The sequence below is a fragment of the Dryas octopetala genome, chromosome 9 (genome assembly GCF_963921425.1).
Source record: "Dryas octopetala chromosome 9, drDryOcto1.1, whole genome shotgun sequence".
Classification (NCBI taxonomy): domain Eukaryota; kingdom Viridiplantae; phylum Streptophyta; class Magnoliopsida; order Rosales; family Rosaceae; genus Dryas; species Dryas octopetala.
The window spans coordinates 13173398-13189823 of NC_141374.1; the positions used below are offsets into that span (position 1 = coordinate 13173398).

The 16426-nt window shown below is 36.7% G+C and overlaps 3 protein-coding genes across 3 annotated transcripts; all 3 read left to right on the forward strand.

Moving 5' to 3' along the window:
- Positions 1-2543: 2543 nt before the first annotated feature.
- On the forward strand, positions 2544-7111 carry LOC147274322 (Serine/threonine-protein kinase WNK (With No Lysine)-like protein). The gene is made up of 10 exons (XM_086227365.1): positions 2544-2663; positions 3248-3337; positions 3538-3655; positions 3801-3842; positions 4027-4086; positions 4279-5679; positions 5848-5949; positions 6054-6200; positions 6316-6441; positions 6550-7111. The coding sequence occupies exons 1-10, from the start codon at positions 2554-2556 to the stop codon at positions 6727-6729; spliced, it is 2376 nt and encodes a 791-aa protein (XP_086083491.1). The 5' UTR covers positions 2544-2553; the 3' UTR covers positions 6730-7111.
- Positions 7112-10685: 3574 nt separating this feature from the next.
- Positions 10686-12707, forward strand: LOC147274323 (aluminum-activated malate transporter 10-like). The gene is given in 7 exon segments (XM_086228037.1): positions 10686-11025; positions 11166-11306; positions 11412-11684; positions 11771-11889; positions 11983-12126; positions 12224-12681; positions 12683-12707. Coding segments are annotated over 7 exon segments (1500 nt in total).
- Positions 12708-13780: 1073 nt separating this feature from the next.
- LOC147274324 (HIT-type Zinc finger family protein) lies at positions 13781-16283 on the forward strand. Its single transcript, XM_086227713.1, has 5 exons — positions 13781-13924; positions 14037-14109; positions 14211-14367; positions 14967-15008; positions 15229-16283. The coding sequence occupies exons 1-5, from the start codon at positions 13845-13847 to the stop codon at positions 16107-16109; spliced, it is 1233 nt and encodes a 410-aa protein (XP_086083839.1). The 5' UTR covers positions 13781-13844; the 3' UTR covers positions 16110-16283.
- The last annotated feature ends 143 nt before the right edge of the window (positions 16284-16426 follow it).

Consider the following 16426-nt stretch of genomic DNA (forward strand, 5'->3'; position numbering starts at 1 on the left):
CAAGAACCTAAACATATTCATGCACAGACCTTGATAAGTGAACTGAAACTGCAGTTTAGTTTCTGGAACTGCAAGTGAACTTTTTGAAACTGCAAGTGAACTGAAACTGCAATTTATTAGAGTTGAAACTGCAGTTTATTGAAATTGCGGACTTGCAGTTTCAGTTTCTGCAATTTCTGAAACTACAAGTGAACTGAAAGTGCAGAAACTGCAATTTGTTAGAGTTGAAACTACAGTTTATTGGAGTTGCAGACTTGCAGTTTCAGTTTCAGTTTTTTGGGTTTACCCTAAATTGCAGTTTCTACAGTTTATGGAACTGTAAGTGAACTGAAACTGCAGGTTTCTACAGTTTATTGGAGTTGCGGATTTGTAGTTTCAGTTTTTGTTTTTTGGTGATGCGTTGATGCTGGTATTTTGGAAGATGTCTGCATGTTATGTTTTTTTTATGTCTATTTTCGGATGATATTTTGGGATATAATGGGTGTGGTGTCCGCAAATGAATAATAAGATTGTGGTAGTTGGCCTGCAAAGAAAGAATGAGGTTTTAGGTGGTTTTGGTTAATAAATTTAGGTACCAATACCTGTATGTTAAATCACCCTATTTTTTATCCCCATTTTCTATTTACTTGTGGGGATATCAAATTGTATTTTTTTACATCTCTATTCAGGAAAGAAAAGAATAATTATTGAACTTTTGTCGTGTATATGAGAACAGTAATTCTCTTAGGAGAACAACAAATTTTTTTTTTTTTTCTGATACCAAATGCCGAGAGCTTGACAGCTATTGTTGAGTACTCGATTGTGTATTTTTACTTTTTTTACAAGTATTTAGCACTGATATGTCGACTTTATGTAAAGATTTAACTCTGTAATTTTGAATGGTTATGCAGTTTTCACAAGTTATATAATATACTCTAAGAGGGTATGAGGTGAACATTTACATACATATACCCCAAAAAAGACTGTAGAAGCAGCTGCAAACGCTTCTTGCAATGCTCAACTATTATAAAAAAACCATTATCAAGTGCTCGACGATGGATATTCACGAAAAAAAATATGGATGCATCCATTTTAGAAGAAAATTTTATATATGAAATACTAAACCATTAGAGTTAGAGCCTCCACATTTTTCTTAATTGTAAATATAAACCAAAATCTTCCAATTTAGAACAGAGGAAAATTTGGTTAGCCTTTGTGAGGTTCTTCTTTAGGTTATTACATCCTAAATTTAATAGACCTAAAACACATTGGACACCATTAGTAACTTTTTTTTTTTTGTGAAAACTTATTACGTAACTTTAATCACTTTCTTTTTGCCTCATGCAATTTCCACATAAAAATGTTGATAAGATGTGTACAAATTGAGAAATCTCATACGGTTTATTGACAATTGTTTTTGAACATGTTTAACTTTCTATTATAAATATGAATTTTTCTGTTGAAGAAGTTTTAAGTTCGAATCCTTATTTTTATATAAAAAAATTTATATTATAAGGCATTCAAAAAACTTAAATAAAGATTTACGCATATCTTAAATGTTCTCTTCAAATGATTTAATTTGAGATTAGGCAAATTAATTAATACATATCTACTGATATAAAAAAGATTAGAATCACCACCAAAATTTTCTTCTTGGTTAATTAAGTCCATAATATTGTATAAGAATTAATACTCTTTTTTTTTTTTACCAAAAGAATTAATGCTCTTTGATTCACAACATCTGTCCCATAATGATAAACACAGAATATATTTCAGGAGTAAATTATAAATTAAAATCAAATTTTCCTAATAATTATGCAATAAAACCCCCTAGATTTTCCTTTTCATCTTCCCCATTTTATCGTATAGTAATCACATCTCACGAAATTTTAATATCTCTTGGGATTGAATAGTTGCTTACGAGAAAATCAACCATAATGACCGGCTATTGCCGGTAAATCAACTGAAAGGGATTGGGGCGGACCAATGGGACCGACCAGTCACCGGCAAGTCCAAGTTTCCAAGAAGACAAAGATATTAACGCACTAAATTAATACCCAAAGATCTCAGTCTTCCCCTTCATCTTCGGAGTGTATCGATCAGATTTCATTTTCATTTTATTTTTTGTTTTTGTTTCTGAGGTTTCATAAAGACAATAATACAAAAGCAAAGCCAAAGCAAAGCCACCACCTTCTTCTATATAAAAACCTTTCTTTTAATCTCAAACTCTCACTCTCTCTAACCGACCACTTCCTGTTTCTAAATTTCTTGCATCACTCTCTCTGTGTTTTATAAAACCCACCAGGATCTTGATATTTGTGTTTTGTTATTCAGACTCTTCCAACTGTCATCCCCTTTTCCTTGTTTTTGTTGCAGCAGCAGCAGGAAAACAACTTCTGCTTTTGTTTTCTCTTTGTTCAAGGAGCAAGCAATAAGATTTAGACAAAAATAAGAGTTGGGTTTTTCTGGGTTCTTGGTGACTGAGTCCAGCTGCCCGGTTGACTCGGACCCGGGTCCTCATATGTGTTTGGGTTGGTGAGGTTTGGGATTGGTATGGTGGATTTGGCTGGTGAAATGGGTGAGGCTGGGAAAGGTTCAGTGCTTAAAGACACGCTTAAGAGTCTTTGTGTTAGTAATGGGTGGTCTTATGGGGTCTTCTGGCGCTTTGATCAGAGAAATTCCATGTAAGTTTCTTTCTTTCTGTCCCCTTCTTATTTTATTTTATTTTTTAAAGCAAATACTTTTTTGTTTGTTGATTTATTGTTTTTATCATTTGGTTTCTCACTTTCTCCAACTTACACTGTTTTGCCAAAGATGTATTTTCTCTCTTTCCCATTTCACTTTACTATCCCTCTGGTTTGTTGCCTGTTTTTTCTTCTTGTGGGATTTGGGTACACATTCTTTTCTTAATGCATCTGGAGGTTTATAAAAATCTAATTTTTTAATTTCCTTGGGATTACTTTTCACGTGCAGAATGAAATGGTATAACAAATGAGAATTTGAAAACATGACTGGAAATGATATGCTTTAAAATGGTTAAAACTTACTTTTTCTGTTGCCATTTTCCTTTCAAATTTTGGTTATATTATTTTCTGCATGCTAGCTATTCTGTTTAGATGTTGAAAAAGCTCTTTTTGGTATCTATTGAAGTTCAAATTTGGTATTTGGGATTATTAAGGATTTAATGGTTTCCAATCTGACATTAATTGTGTATTTGTGTGTATCCATGGTTTTGCTCATAACAATTTCTGGGCTTGAGATGCTTCAGGTTGTTGACCTTGGGAGATGTCTATTATGAAGAGCACGTGGGAACAGTGATTGACAATATGCTTCTACAGGTCCACATGCTTGGAGAAGGGTAAGCCCAATATTGTACTCCATTTCAGTCACTCATCTTCCACATTCCAATACATTGTTTTCTTCTTTTTCCTATCATAAAATCCATAAAACTTGAACACAATTTTTTTTTCATCCCGCAAGATCTCTTTTTTAGTTTTGTTTTTTCAAGCAAGCATTAGAAAGTTGTAACAGGGGTGATCTTGTTGTTGTGTAAAATAGTATTATTGGCCAAACTGCTTTCACTGGGAAGCACCGATGGATGCATTCAGATGCCCAAAATGGAGAATGGAATTCATGGAATTCGTGCAATTTTATTGAAAGTCAAGATGTGCTTCAGGTATCTCTTCTTCAGTTTTTAACCAACATCAAAGTTGATAGGACATCAAAGTTCTTGTTGAATTTCTCAAATTTTTGCTATCAATTCTTGTCTTAATTTTGGGAATTAGTTGTTTAATTATCTAGAATTTCCTCTCATTGTACAGGATGATTCTGAGCTTGGTTGCCAATTTTCCTCTGGTATAAAGGTACTCATTATTTCCTTTTAATATTTTTTTCCTCTTCCTTTTGAAAAGAAGCATGATTATTTGGAATTTATGATAAATCTTATGAGCTCTGTAGCTTTTACAGACATTTGAAGCTATATTTGTTGCATACTTTTCTTCATCCAGTCATAAGCCATATTTATTGACCATTACATTTAATTTGCAGACAATTGCAACAATCTCTGTGGAACCACGAGGAGTAATTCAGTTTGGATCCACTGAAAAGGTAGTTGAATGGAAGCATTTATGCATATGTGGGCGTTCTTATGTTCAAATGAGACCATGTTGACCAAATCTAGTTTGCTTAATTTGGTGTTTATACAGTATTTTCAGTATATCACATGCACGTTCAAAACCATCATTTGTGGGTATGGCATGGCTGAATACTTCTTGACTATGCTGCTATTACAATTTGCAGATTATGGAGAGGCTAGAATTTTTGGATGAAACAAAAAGGTTGTTCCGGGAGATGGAAAATCTTGATGGGCTCATTCCTTTGGCAAATGCACCTTCATCTTTGAACAATGAAACTAATGATCTATATGAGTTGTTTGCTTCCATAATTTCATCTGGGAATTCCTACAAAGGGAGTGCCACCCTGACTTCTGGTGATAATTGTAAAGAGCTAAGAGGAAATAGTATTTCTGCAATGAATCTACAGTCTACATCATCTGATAACATTGACTCAGCTTATAAACCCCCCTGGTTATGGAGTACTGAATGTTCTTTTTTGACATCATCCGACTCACAGTTAGCATCTGAAATGAAGGTTCAGGATTCTCTTGAATCTTCCAGAAATACAGCTCAGAATGTTCAGGTGGACTCAACATTCACTTCATTGGCTGACTTAGAGAAACCTATTCAGATGGATAACCAGCAATCTCTGCATGGATTCCCTGTGGAGTTTTATCCAGCTGATCATACGACAGATCTCTCGAAATTCTACATGGTGGATGATCTTTCCCAGTGGTTTGCTTCACCAGAACAGAGCCACAATGGAATGGCAACCACACTGAATGATGACCTCTCACAAGTGATACAAGGTACTTCAGTTTCATCAAGTCTGGTTAAAGGTGATATGTCTATCGATGTTCCAATCAAGCATCCAGCTAATTCTATGCAAAGTTCCATTACAAATACATTCAGTGCTGATGGACAACAGAAATCTATGATAAGACAGAGTGCTGAAAATGAAATGTTTGATGTTTTGGGACCAGATTTCGGGTGTGGTCAAGTTGGGGAGTGTTGGGAAGATATCATAATGCCAGTAGTCAGTGGTGGCTGCTTGGCTACTGGTACTGCTTTGTCCAAGTGCGTGCCAGAGTTGGAAGTTGGTTCCATGGCTGGCCCCCGGAAAGGGTTATTCTCAGAATTAGGACTGGAAGAGCTTTTAAATGGTATGAATACTACTTCCAGCTCCTTGATTAAATGCGGTCTAGAGGACCAATCATTCACCACTAGAAAAAGGAAATCAGAAAGTTCATCTGTGAACAGTAATCAGGTTCAGTTGGCAAGGCTTGCTGGCTCTGGTGGGAGCATGCATTCAATGGAAGTTTTATATAACCTGGACAAGACAAACAGTCTTGTACCAAACAAGGAGGTTCTCCCGAAATCACAGGTCGGTTTATGGATTGATGATAGCTATAGTGTCAATGCTAGAAGTTCTGTTCAAGCAAAACCACAGAAGCCTGAGGAAAACACAAAGACCACCAGGAAAAGGGCAAGGCCTGGGGAGAGTACTCGACCAAGGCCCAAGGATCGTCAGCAGATCCAAGATCGTATCACAGAGTTGAGAGGGATCATCCCTAATGGTGGCAAGGTACTTACTCTTTTGTCTTTGCTTTCAATAGATCTTAGAGTGGGAAAGTGTTTGATTCTTTGGAAATTTTTCTTGAAAGAGATGCAAACCATTTTCTCCTATTGGCAGATAATACAATGTGTTCCTAGTGAAATTTTTTGACATTCATATGTTCGGTTGATGAAACAGTGTAGCATTGATTCTTTGTTGGACCGGACCATCAAATACATGATTTTCTTGCAAGGTGTGACAAAATATGCAGATAAGCTCAAACATGTTTATGATCCAAAGGTTAGTTGATTTAATTATTTCTGTTATTATGCAGGACAAGTCCGAAAAATCTGATGTGTGATGTTTATTAACTAATGTTACAATAATTTGCATGGATTTTGCAGCTGATTGGCCAGGAGAATGGTGTGGTTCTAAAAGACAACAGCACCAGATGTGGTGGTAATACATGGGCATTAGCAGTTGATGGTCAAACAGTGGTTTGCCCTATAATAGTTGAGGACCTTAGTTCGCCTGGCCAAATGCTTATCGAGGTATGTTCGAATGTCAAACTGTCAAAGGCATATGAACCAAAATAAGTTCCCTTCAAGTCTTCTGTCAACCTTAAGTATTTGATCTCCTGACTGCAACATCTATTCACTGTTGCAGATGCTTTGTGAGGAACAAGGTTCCTTTCTTGAGATAGCAGAAATAATCCGGGGATTTGGGTTAAATATCTTGAAGGGGGTGATAGAAAGTCGAGAGGATAAGATATGGGCACGCTTCATTGTTGAGGTAAACCTAAAGTAAAAGACATATATTCTCCCATAAATAAAAGGCTTGCTAGAGAAGTTCATTATATTCTCTTCTCCTTAAGATACTAATCTTAAAATTTTGTTGCAGGCAAATAGGCATGTGACAAGGATAGAAATATTTTGGTCCCTTGTCCAGCTTCTACCGCAAGCAACTACCAGTGCGGTTGATTCAGCTACTAATCGGCCGAGCAATGTTGTAGATAGCGGGGTTCCTCTATTGGACAGTTGCCAGCAACAAAGTTTGCCACCTCCCATCAGCTTGACTTGAGACACTTGGGTGATTGGCTGCAGGATGAGGGGTTTCAGGAACACCCTGAGCATTTTCTTGTGAGGGTCTGCCATGATAGGTGTTCTGATGATGTAGGGCTATCTGATTGCCAACTGCCTCGGAAGTAGGTGCGAAATGTGCATATTGTTTGTAGAGGCTATAGGAAGTACCTTCAAAATTGCAGGTGCTCTTTTTGCTGCTCTAGTTCCCAATAAGAAAGGGCTGTGCAAGGCGCAGAAACCATGATAGGTCACTTGTGTTTGGCCATATTTGGCCAGCATATGAGGGAACAGACATCAAGACATGGTGAACTACTACACCACCTTACTTTCTTTTTGTATTTTGGATTTTTTTTTTTCCCCCAATTGCTCCTGCCATTACATGTTTATATCTTCAACCTCATGATAAACCAGTTAGTAATAGGCTAACCACTGATTTGTTTGGCCTTTCTGTTGTGGCTTAATATTAATATAGTAATGATGGAATGTTGTCATCTCTCTCTCTCTCTCTCTCTCTCTCTCTCTCTCTCTCTCTCTCTCTCTCTCTCTCTCTCTCTCTCTCTCTCTCTCTCTCTCTCTCTCACTCACACACACACACACACACACACACACACACACACACACACACACACACACTCACACACTCACACTCACACTCACAAACAGCCCAAATAAAAAATTAGGTGCTGGACCTGCTGGTATTCAGATCAAATTGTTAGGTGCATTTAGAAGCTCTCAAGTTGTAACTTTGTGCAAGGCCCATGCAAGAGTCGATAATTATGTCATTTTTGAGGTCATGAAAACCCATTATCAAATCTTAACCCGTCTCAACGGCCATTAACGAAACTGTAAACCCAGCTGTGCCCACTTCTTCTCTTACCTGGTGTCAAGCGCAATCAGTTAACTTTGATAAAGATGAAACCTTGATATTTCCAAATCTCATGAAACAATTTATACTAAATTTTCAATCCAAATTCTTCTAAGTTCCAAATCCACTACCCAAATGCAACATAATAGATACATGAAAATCTTTGGATTTGTTTTATATGATTCATATTAAAAGCTAATTAACAATGTCAAGAAAAATAGAAAAATCTGTATCATATAGTGGTTGTCAATCATCATGCACTAGAATTCTGTCACGCTTAAATATTTGGTAATTAGGTATACCGTAAACGAACTTTTGTCTGACACAGTTTATTGAAAGTTAGGTAAGATTTTTTTTGGGTACATATGAAATGGTGTTTTCCATCAGTTTTAGCACACAATTGTCATTGGCTTATTGCAATTATTGGTTGTCTGCTAAATCATATGCATGTCGTACATTGAGTACTACTTCCCACTGATTGATGTAGAAAGCTGAAAGATTATATGTAATCTGCACAAATAAAACTGAAAGTCTATAGCACAAAAAAAAAAAAAAAAAAAAGAAGAGAGTTTGGGAAAGGAATGAAGGAATCTATCAACCAGGGATCTAATGAAACCACAAGGAACCAAGGATCTAATGGAGGTGGGAGATTTTGTATATGAATATACCATAAGACTAAAGAAATCATTCCAATCGTAAGAAACAAATTACAGGAGGTAAATAATGCTCTTGTTGGTAAGTGTTAAAATTGTGTGGTTCAAATACAATTGTCTTAAATTGAATCTTTTGTTTATTATTGAGTATACTAAAAGAGATATTTATGTAAATGTTGTAAAAGTATGTAGAAAAATAGGGTTTGTGGAAAAAGGAGGCAGAAAGAATATATCTGTGTATTTCATTCATCTTATAAATATCCTTATATAGAGGTAGGGTTTATTAGGTTTTGAATATTTACTAGTATGCCCCTACAACTAATTACATGAATAACCACACATAATAATATATTTACAATAGTAAATTATATATTGAGACCTTTTAAGATAAAAAATCAACACCGGTTGCCATTTCAAATTATTAAGTTTGAAACAATATTAGTACAACTTAATAAAAGTCGAAAAGACGTGAACCCTCAACATAAAAAAGAAGTGTTTGTAAGATTAAAAGTTTAGGATTTAGTATTTAATTCGGGTTTAAAATGTATGCATCAGCTTTCGGCATTTTGTACACATATGGTGCTAATACATGTACTATGTTAAACATATACGATAAACAATCTGATGAAATTGTAGAGGAAATCTTTGGTTTTTTGATAGTTGATATAGCCTTTCAAATCAGTGCATGTAGCAGTGGAAAGGCTCCAGCTTAAGGAGATATCAGATAAGTGCTCTTTCCATTCAAAGTGAAATCACCAACAACCAAGAGCAGCCCAAAGTTTTAACTCTACTCTAATACTCCACTACTTGACTTTATATAAAGTTATCTACCTTTAGATGGTTCAAGTCACGACCTAATTTGCCTTGATTTCAAATTAATTAAACATATCATATATTAACATTTCTACACTCATATTGGGCTCTCCACTATGGTTGAAACCCACTACTGCATTGATTACAGGTCTAACATTGGCTCTCTCTCCCTAACGAATGGGCTTAAATTTTTGCACTCTCTCGGTCCAAAACAGCTGGTGTAAATTAACTAATTAAGCAACTGAGACAGTAGAGGCCTGGAGCTTCATCTTAAAAAAATGGGAATAAAGAATTGGGTCATTCACACTTGCAGAGTGGGAAAGAAACAAGTCCCTAAGAGGCTAAGACAATTGTTTTTTTTTTTTTTTTCCTATAAGGGACTTGAAAATATATTTTGATTTTCTCTGTAGCTTCATATAAAGCCATAGAGGGAGGCCTATAAAATTAGTTGGGAATCAAAGGACTTTAGTATGAAAAATTTAAATAAGGCAAGTGGACTAATGTGTGACTGCAATTGTTCAATCAAATTAAGATCCTTGATAACATAATATTGAAATATTTTTTGAGTGCTGGTTCCTAATTTTCTTATCATGGGAAACAGATGAAAGAGGAATCTGATGAAAGACCCACTTGAAACAAAATATGAGCAGTTTACACATCTATCTAGCAAAATATATTTAATCAGTAACTGTGTGATCATAGTGCGCTGATGTTTTCACTTTTCAATTGTAGGAAACATTATGTCACCTGTTCATGAAGGTTTGGTATTAGGTCATTTAAAGACTCTCTCTCTCTCTGGGGGCATTAAGGGAAAATAGGCATGCTTTATTACCAATGTACTTGGAGAATTTAGTAGAATAAAAAATATACAGATAACTAAAATCAAATTGGGAAAAAAAGGTCCCCACTTCCCATATAGTTATCTAATTACATCCGGTAAGTTTCCACTTCCTAAATCTGCAGGTCTAGTTTACTTTTTACATCAAACAAATCAACTGTTACATAATCAAGTGAGTTAATGTGATTCGAAAATGTGGTTCCTCTAACATTATTCATTCCTATATGATTTAGACTGTCACATTTAACTCTTAAATGCTATTTGGTCTGCAAGGTGATGCCAGTTGTATTCATAAAGTGCTCCATTTCCAAGATTGAACACTGATCTGTCGGTTTTGCATGTGAAATGGACTAATTGATAATGATGGTCCATTTGTAAAGAACTGCACTGCAGGATTATGAGATTAAAATGCATATTACCTCCCCTTAGTGAATAAACTTCAGTGCATGCAGGTTTTTGAGAGAAAAGTGGGACAAGAGAAATGAAGGTTAACTGACCCTACCAAATGGATAAAAAAGAATTGCATTAGCCTCTAGCTGCTGTCATTGCCTCGCCATTGGAAATTTTTTATATTTTTTATATGTTTATTTGTTTATTTCAGACCACTATGACGTAACCAAAATCCACTCTGTATATTGTATATATACTGCAATAGTCACTCAGCTTTCCTCACCAAAGCTAACAGTCCCTTTGCATCACATCGAGGACCCTGGCAACTATCAACTCCAACAGGTGTTCTTCATTCCAGGTTAGAAGTTGGAAATAATTTTCTGTCCATTGCCAAAATGGCTCAGGAAAAGCAAGTAGCTAGTGGAATGGAGTGGAGGATAAGAATGGGAGATGGTTCATCTGAAATTTTGGCTCCAGAGGCAGGGCCTGCCACAAGAGCCTGGCTTACTTTAAAGGGTTTGATTGTAGGGTTGGTGTTAAAAGTGTGGAGGTTCCTGAAGAAAGCTTGGGACTTGGGACATAATGATCCCAGAAAAGTGATTCATTGTTTCAAGGTGGGGATGGCTCTCACTGTGGTCTCACTCTTTTACTATATGAGACCTCTGTATGAAGGTGTGGGAGGAAATGCCATGTGGGCAGTTATGACAGTTGTGGTTGTCTTTGAAAATAATGTGGGTAAGTTCCTAGTCTTCATTACAAAGTTTACATGTATGATTTAGTGATTTACATACACATATATAACATCAATGTTTAGAATGCTGCATTATAACAGTAACTTGCCTGAAGCTGAATATCCCAAACTCTTTAAAATGCAGGTGCAACATTGTGTAAATGTATAAACAGAATTTGTGGAACTTCTCTTGCTGGCTTTCTTGCCATTGGCACCCACTGGATAGCCAGTCACGCAGGGGAGAAATTGGAGCCTTTCATTATTGGAACTTCAGTTTTTTTATTAGGTATGTAGTCCTATATGTTCATGTTCTGTATATTCTGACTGGCTACACTTCCAAAGGGTTATTGTTCTTATTATTATTATTATTATCATTTTTTTCCCTTTTCAGCTTCTGCAGCAACCTTCTCCAGATTTATACCATCAATAAAAGCTCGGTTTGATTATGGTGCTTTGATCTTCATCCTCACATTCAGCTTAGTTACAGTTTCGGGTTACCGGGTGGATAAATTATTCGATCTGGCCAATCAAAGAATATCCACCATCATCATTGGGACTTCCTTGTGCATCATCATAACAATGATCATTTGCCCCATTTGGGCTGGGGAGGAACTCTATATGCTTATCACTCGCAATATGGATAAGCTTGCCTATTCCTTAGATGGTACATACTTTAATCAAATACCAATAAACTTGTGCTAAGGTTTAGGACAATCTCACTGAAAATATACATGTCCCATTATGTTTCAGGTTCTGTTACAGAGTATTTCAATGATAATGGAGGGTCCAGTACCAGTGACAAAGAGTCTGATAAAAAAATGCTTGGCTACAAATGTGTTCTAGGTTCAAAGGCAACAGAAGAATCCATGGTATGTAACAAAAATACAATTGCATGGTTTCATTGAGTTGTTGATCTATTTTCATTTTTAACTGAAACTAGACATTGACATTGTTTTTTACAGGCCAATTTTGCTAGATGGGAGCCTGCACATGGCCGGTTCAACTTTGGCCATCCGTGGAAACAATACCTCAAAATCGGGGCATCAATGCGCGATTGTGCTTATTGCATCGAGGCCCTCAATGGTTGTATCAATTCTGAGAATCAGGTATTACGAGTTATACACTCTTATATTCTTAGTACTATTGGGGAATATACTATCACCAATGCAAGCTTCAACTTAAACCATTTCATCTGAACAACAGGTCCATGAGTTCACAAAGAAGCACATCAGCAACATTTGTTTAAAAGTAAGCTCTGACTCTTCAAGAGTCATAAAAGAGCTTGCAAGGACCATGAAAACAATGAAGAGATCATCAACAATAGATTTCCTAGTTGGAGAAATGAACAATGCGGTACTTGGGCTTCAAAAGGACTTAAAATCACTCCCCAGTTTATTCATTCCCCAGCCACTGCAAGAAGCTGAGTGTCCTGAAAACAAAGAGCAAGGCTCCACAAAAGCTTCAGTTCCTCTCATGCAAATCATTCCACTTGTAACTTTAGCTTCTTTGCTGACTGAAATTGTTGCGCGGATTGAAGGCATGGTTAATGCAGTTGAAGAGCTAGGGGAGTTGGCTGAATACAAGTTCGTCGCGGATGGGAAGACGAATCAGAATCAGCCAATGAATAAAGTTGTACCAGATCAACATAAGGAAGAGGATAAGAATTAGGACCCTTCGAAGGGTCTGAGAGTTGTATAACATTCTTGGCAGATTGTCATGCACAGTACAAAATGCAGATTGGCAGTGGTGCTCTAAAATCATAGCACTAACAACTTGGACCACAATTGAAATCTGCCAATTTACAGTATGATGTTATGCCTGGATCTGAGGCTCTGAATGCATATGGCACTTGACTTATTTTGGCAATGTCCCAAGTGCACATGTAAATAGCATAATATTTCTATATTTACAACACATTGTGTCACCTGTTCTTGTCCAAAGTTTGCAATTTGATCATAAAAGAAAAATCTCTCTTTCTTGGGTACTAATTGTTGTGAAGGACAGTTACTTCAATAAAGATGATATTCTTGTGTAAGTGCTGTTAGCAATTAATTTTAGTATTAATGAGATCAAACTCATGTATTTGGTTTGTAGATGCATTTTTACTGGGGCCAGTGACATAAGAAAGTAGGAGACCATCTTTTTTTTTTTTTTTTGGACAAAAGGATACCATTTATAATGCGAAACATTGGATGTGGGAACATTACAGGATGTGTTCGGGTACAAATTCAAACACTTGATGCCGTTCAAGCGCTGAGCGTTCGACCGCACACTCACATCCTGAATTAATCTCGTGTTCATGTCTTGCATTAGGAAAAAATGAAAAATACAAGAAAGTAGGTTACTGGAAACAGAAATTGATGTTACCGAATATTTACTATCTTGTTTGGTAGAAATATCAAAAAACTTTTTTTTTTTTTTTTTGAGTTATAGAAGTACTTTTCAGTGTTTTCTAGAGAAACACTCTAGTGAGTACTTTCTCTAACGAAGCACTTCCTAATACATTTATAGCATTTTTAAGTGCTTCTAACACAAACGATACCATCATAAGCGTTGTTGAACAAAAAGTGCTTTGTATAGAAGCATTCCCAAATAGGCCCGGCTCTGGTGGGCCTTGTGCCCAATTTCTTGACAACCTTACCAGGCTTTAACATCGAGCCCAATATTCTAGTGGGCTTACTAATTCGAATTCATTTGGCCCTCCTATATAACCAAACAATTGAAGAAAGGAACTTTCTCGACGGTCCTCTTCTCCTCCTTCACTTCGTCACGGGCCTCACGGCAGTCACTGTCTTAAACCCTTCGAAGCTCAACAGCTTTGTTCATGGCGGAGTCCATTATTACCTCTGAAAAACCCTCCAGTTCGTCCCCTTTAGAACCCCCTTCTCGTATCGTCTGCCACGTGTATGCTCTTCTCCAACCCCACCCCTTTTTAATTTTCAAAGTTGGTTAATTTTGTGTGAATTTCGCGGATTTTAATTCACATCAGACTTTTGTGTTCTTTGTCTCAATGCAGTTGCCAGAAGCAATTTTCACAATATACATGCCCTCGGTGCAACTCTCGGTACTGTTCCCTGCACTGCTACAAGGTATGCTAATAATTGTTCTAGTAATTTATTGGGATTGATTGGAGTTTGTATAGTGTTTTTGTGTTTGATTAATTTGATATGTTTTTTATTTTTTTGAACAGTCTCATAGTATTCGATGCACCGAATCGTTTATGCGAGAAAATGTGGTGGGGGAGCTTGGGCAATTGGGTCCTGACGACGAAACTAAACAGAAGATGCTAGACATACTGAAACGGTTTCATTCTGAAGAAGAAACTGATGGCATGATGGATGAGGATGGTAGGTTATTATTTTTTAATTTGGTGCTCTTTTTTTGTTAGAAAATTTATGGGGTTGCAAGTTCAATGACCCTTTTGGTGCATGCTTGGAATTCTGCATGGTATTCATTGTAAGGTCTAAGATGGGATTAGGATTTCTGCTTAGGAACAGAGAAGTTTCTTATTGAGGGTTTGCTACTACTGATTTGGTTTAGGAATTAGGACTAGACTATAGTTATGAATAAATGATTATTGGGATTGAGTGTGGACTGTGGAGTGACGAATATCTGATTTTTTTTGATGCAATGCTCACTGATTGTAGAGTAGTTGACGACATGCGCAAGTTTATTTAAGCATTGGATCTTTTTAGTATTTGAGAACAAATGAAGCAGGTTCTGTGCAATTTTGAACGGGTTCTTATTGATGGCGCAGTTAAGGCTTTAATTAAATAAAATTGCTACTTTGTATACTTGAAGTGAAGAGTGAGAGTTTCTGTTTATTTTCTGTGTATTTTTAACTTACCTAGTTAATATTCATGTTAATTTATGGTCCTTAAATGCTTTTTTCAGCAAATTCGCTTAACAATTCCTGATCAAAGTCTTTTCTTAATTTTTTTGGCAGATTCTACTCTATCTGAGGAGACTATTCAAAAAGTGCTGTCTGGTACATTCCTGTTATCCTTTCATTAATGTATTTAGTTTTTACCTCTCAAGTTATTTCCCATCTTTCATTCATACTGATTTTACATTTTAAATAGACAGATCCTTACACTACTTAGTTTATAGTTGGAAGTTTTAATTGTATTTGTTCTGGATTAAGCGATCTTTGAGTTCCTTGTTATTTCCTAAAGCTGACATGGGTTTATTGTCATTAATCTTCGCAGGAGGTCAAGTTAGTTTTGATGATCTATCTGCAGAAGAGAAGAAACTATTCCAAAGAGCTGTTGCATCTGGGGAACTGAGTAAGCTGATTAAGCCTTGGGATCCGTGGTGGTTGAAGCTTTCTGCCAGAACAATATCATTCAGCAAGGAAGGAACCCAACTTATCCAACCGCTTTCCAAAGAGGAAGAATCAATAACACCAGAAGATGATTTAGAAAGCGACCAAGCAAGTGAGATTCCCCTTGGGCCGGACACCCCACTGCCTCCAGTCAGTAAGCTCAGTTCTACGAAGCCATCACCATCCTTAGCTGTTCATCTGGTTGACATTATATATAGCTACTGTTTCACACTCCGTCTCTACAATGGAGATTGGCAATCAGATTCCATAGGATCAGCCATGGTGGTGCTTTCTGTGTCCTCTGTATTGGGTCAAGGTGGGCAACCGGAGACTGTCCTTGAAGCTCTGTCCTATTGCTTGGAGCAGACGTGCTCTCCGGCTTTCAAACAGATGGGTGGCCTGAAATTTGGGCTCGGTCTTATAGATGATGTAATAAGCCTATTAACTTTAGGAAGTCCAGCTTTATTGTGCATGCTTTGCGATCTGCAGAGGCTGGTTCAGGCTGGGGAGTGGGAGCTGAAATCAGAGAAACAGAAAAAGTCGAGAAGAGTTGAAATTAGGAGTAAGCTCAAGCAGGCTGAGAGGAAAATTTATTTCATAATGTGTTGGGTGCATGAGCAACCCGGGGAAGCTTGGTCTTCCTTAGCAGCCATTGTAAGCGCAGAGAAAACTTCAGCTTTCAACTATGAAGCTGTTTCAAGGCCTGGGAAAGTGGACAATAAAGCAGAACCTAGGGGCAAGGTTTTGATCCAGGAGATTAAATGAGTTAACCATTTTCTTTTTAAAAAAATTCATGGGCATGAGAGAAGCAGAGAGCATGTATTATCAACGGTTGTATGATTAGGACTTTGTAAATTTGCTCTGTACTTTTGTCCGTATAGATTTAGCAATCAGATCTTTTCTTCACCACTTGTTATCACTGGGATTTTTGAGATTAACACAGACCATTACTATTTTTTGTCCATGATTGAAATTTTTTCATTTTGAATGAGTACTGTAGAACCCAATTCCTCCAATGGCTTGTCGGGTTTGGATTCAATGTGGATTCCAGATTACCAAATCCACAGAATGTGGTCCGACTT

What these genes read in the sequence shown, in the direction of transcription:
- LOC147274322 (XM_086227365.1), top strand. Translation starts at nt 2,554, where the DNA reads ATGGGTGAGGCTGGGAAAGGTTCAGTGCTTAAAGACACGCTTAAGAGT. An exon ending in AAAGTCAAGATGTGCTTCAG is followed by an intron (nt 3,656 to 3,800) that starts GTATCTCTTCTT and finishes CTCATTGTACAG; the next exon opens with GATGATTCTGAGCTTGGTTG. An exon ending in CTGGCCAAATGCTTATCGAG is followed by an intron (nt 6,201 to 6,315) that starts GTATGTTCGAAT and finishes TCACTGTTGCAG; the next exon opens with ATGCTTTGTGAGGAACAAGG.
- LOC147274324 (XM_086227713.1), top strand. Translation starts at nt 13,845, where the DNA reads ATGGCGGAGTCCATTATTACCTCTGAAAAACCCTCCAGTTCGTCCCCT. An exon ending in GTTCCCTGCACTGCTACAAG is followed by an intron (nt 14,110 to 14,210) that starts GTATGCTAATAA and finishes TTTTTTGAACAG; the next exon opens with TCTCATAGTATTCGATGCAC. An exon ending in TATTCAAAAAGTGCTGTCTG is followed by an intron (nt 15,009 to 15,228) that starts GTACATTCCTGT and finishes TAATCTTCGCAG; the next exon opens with GAGGTCAAGTTAGTTTTGAT.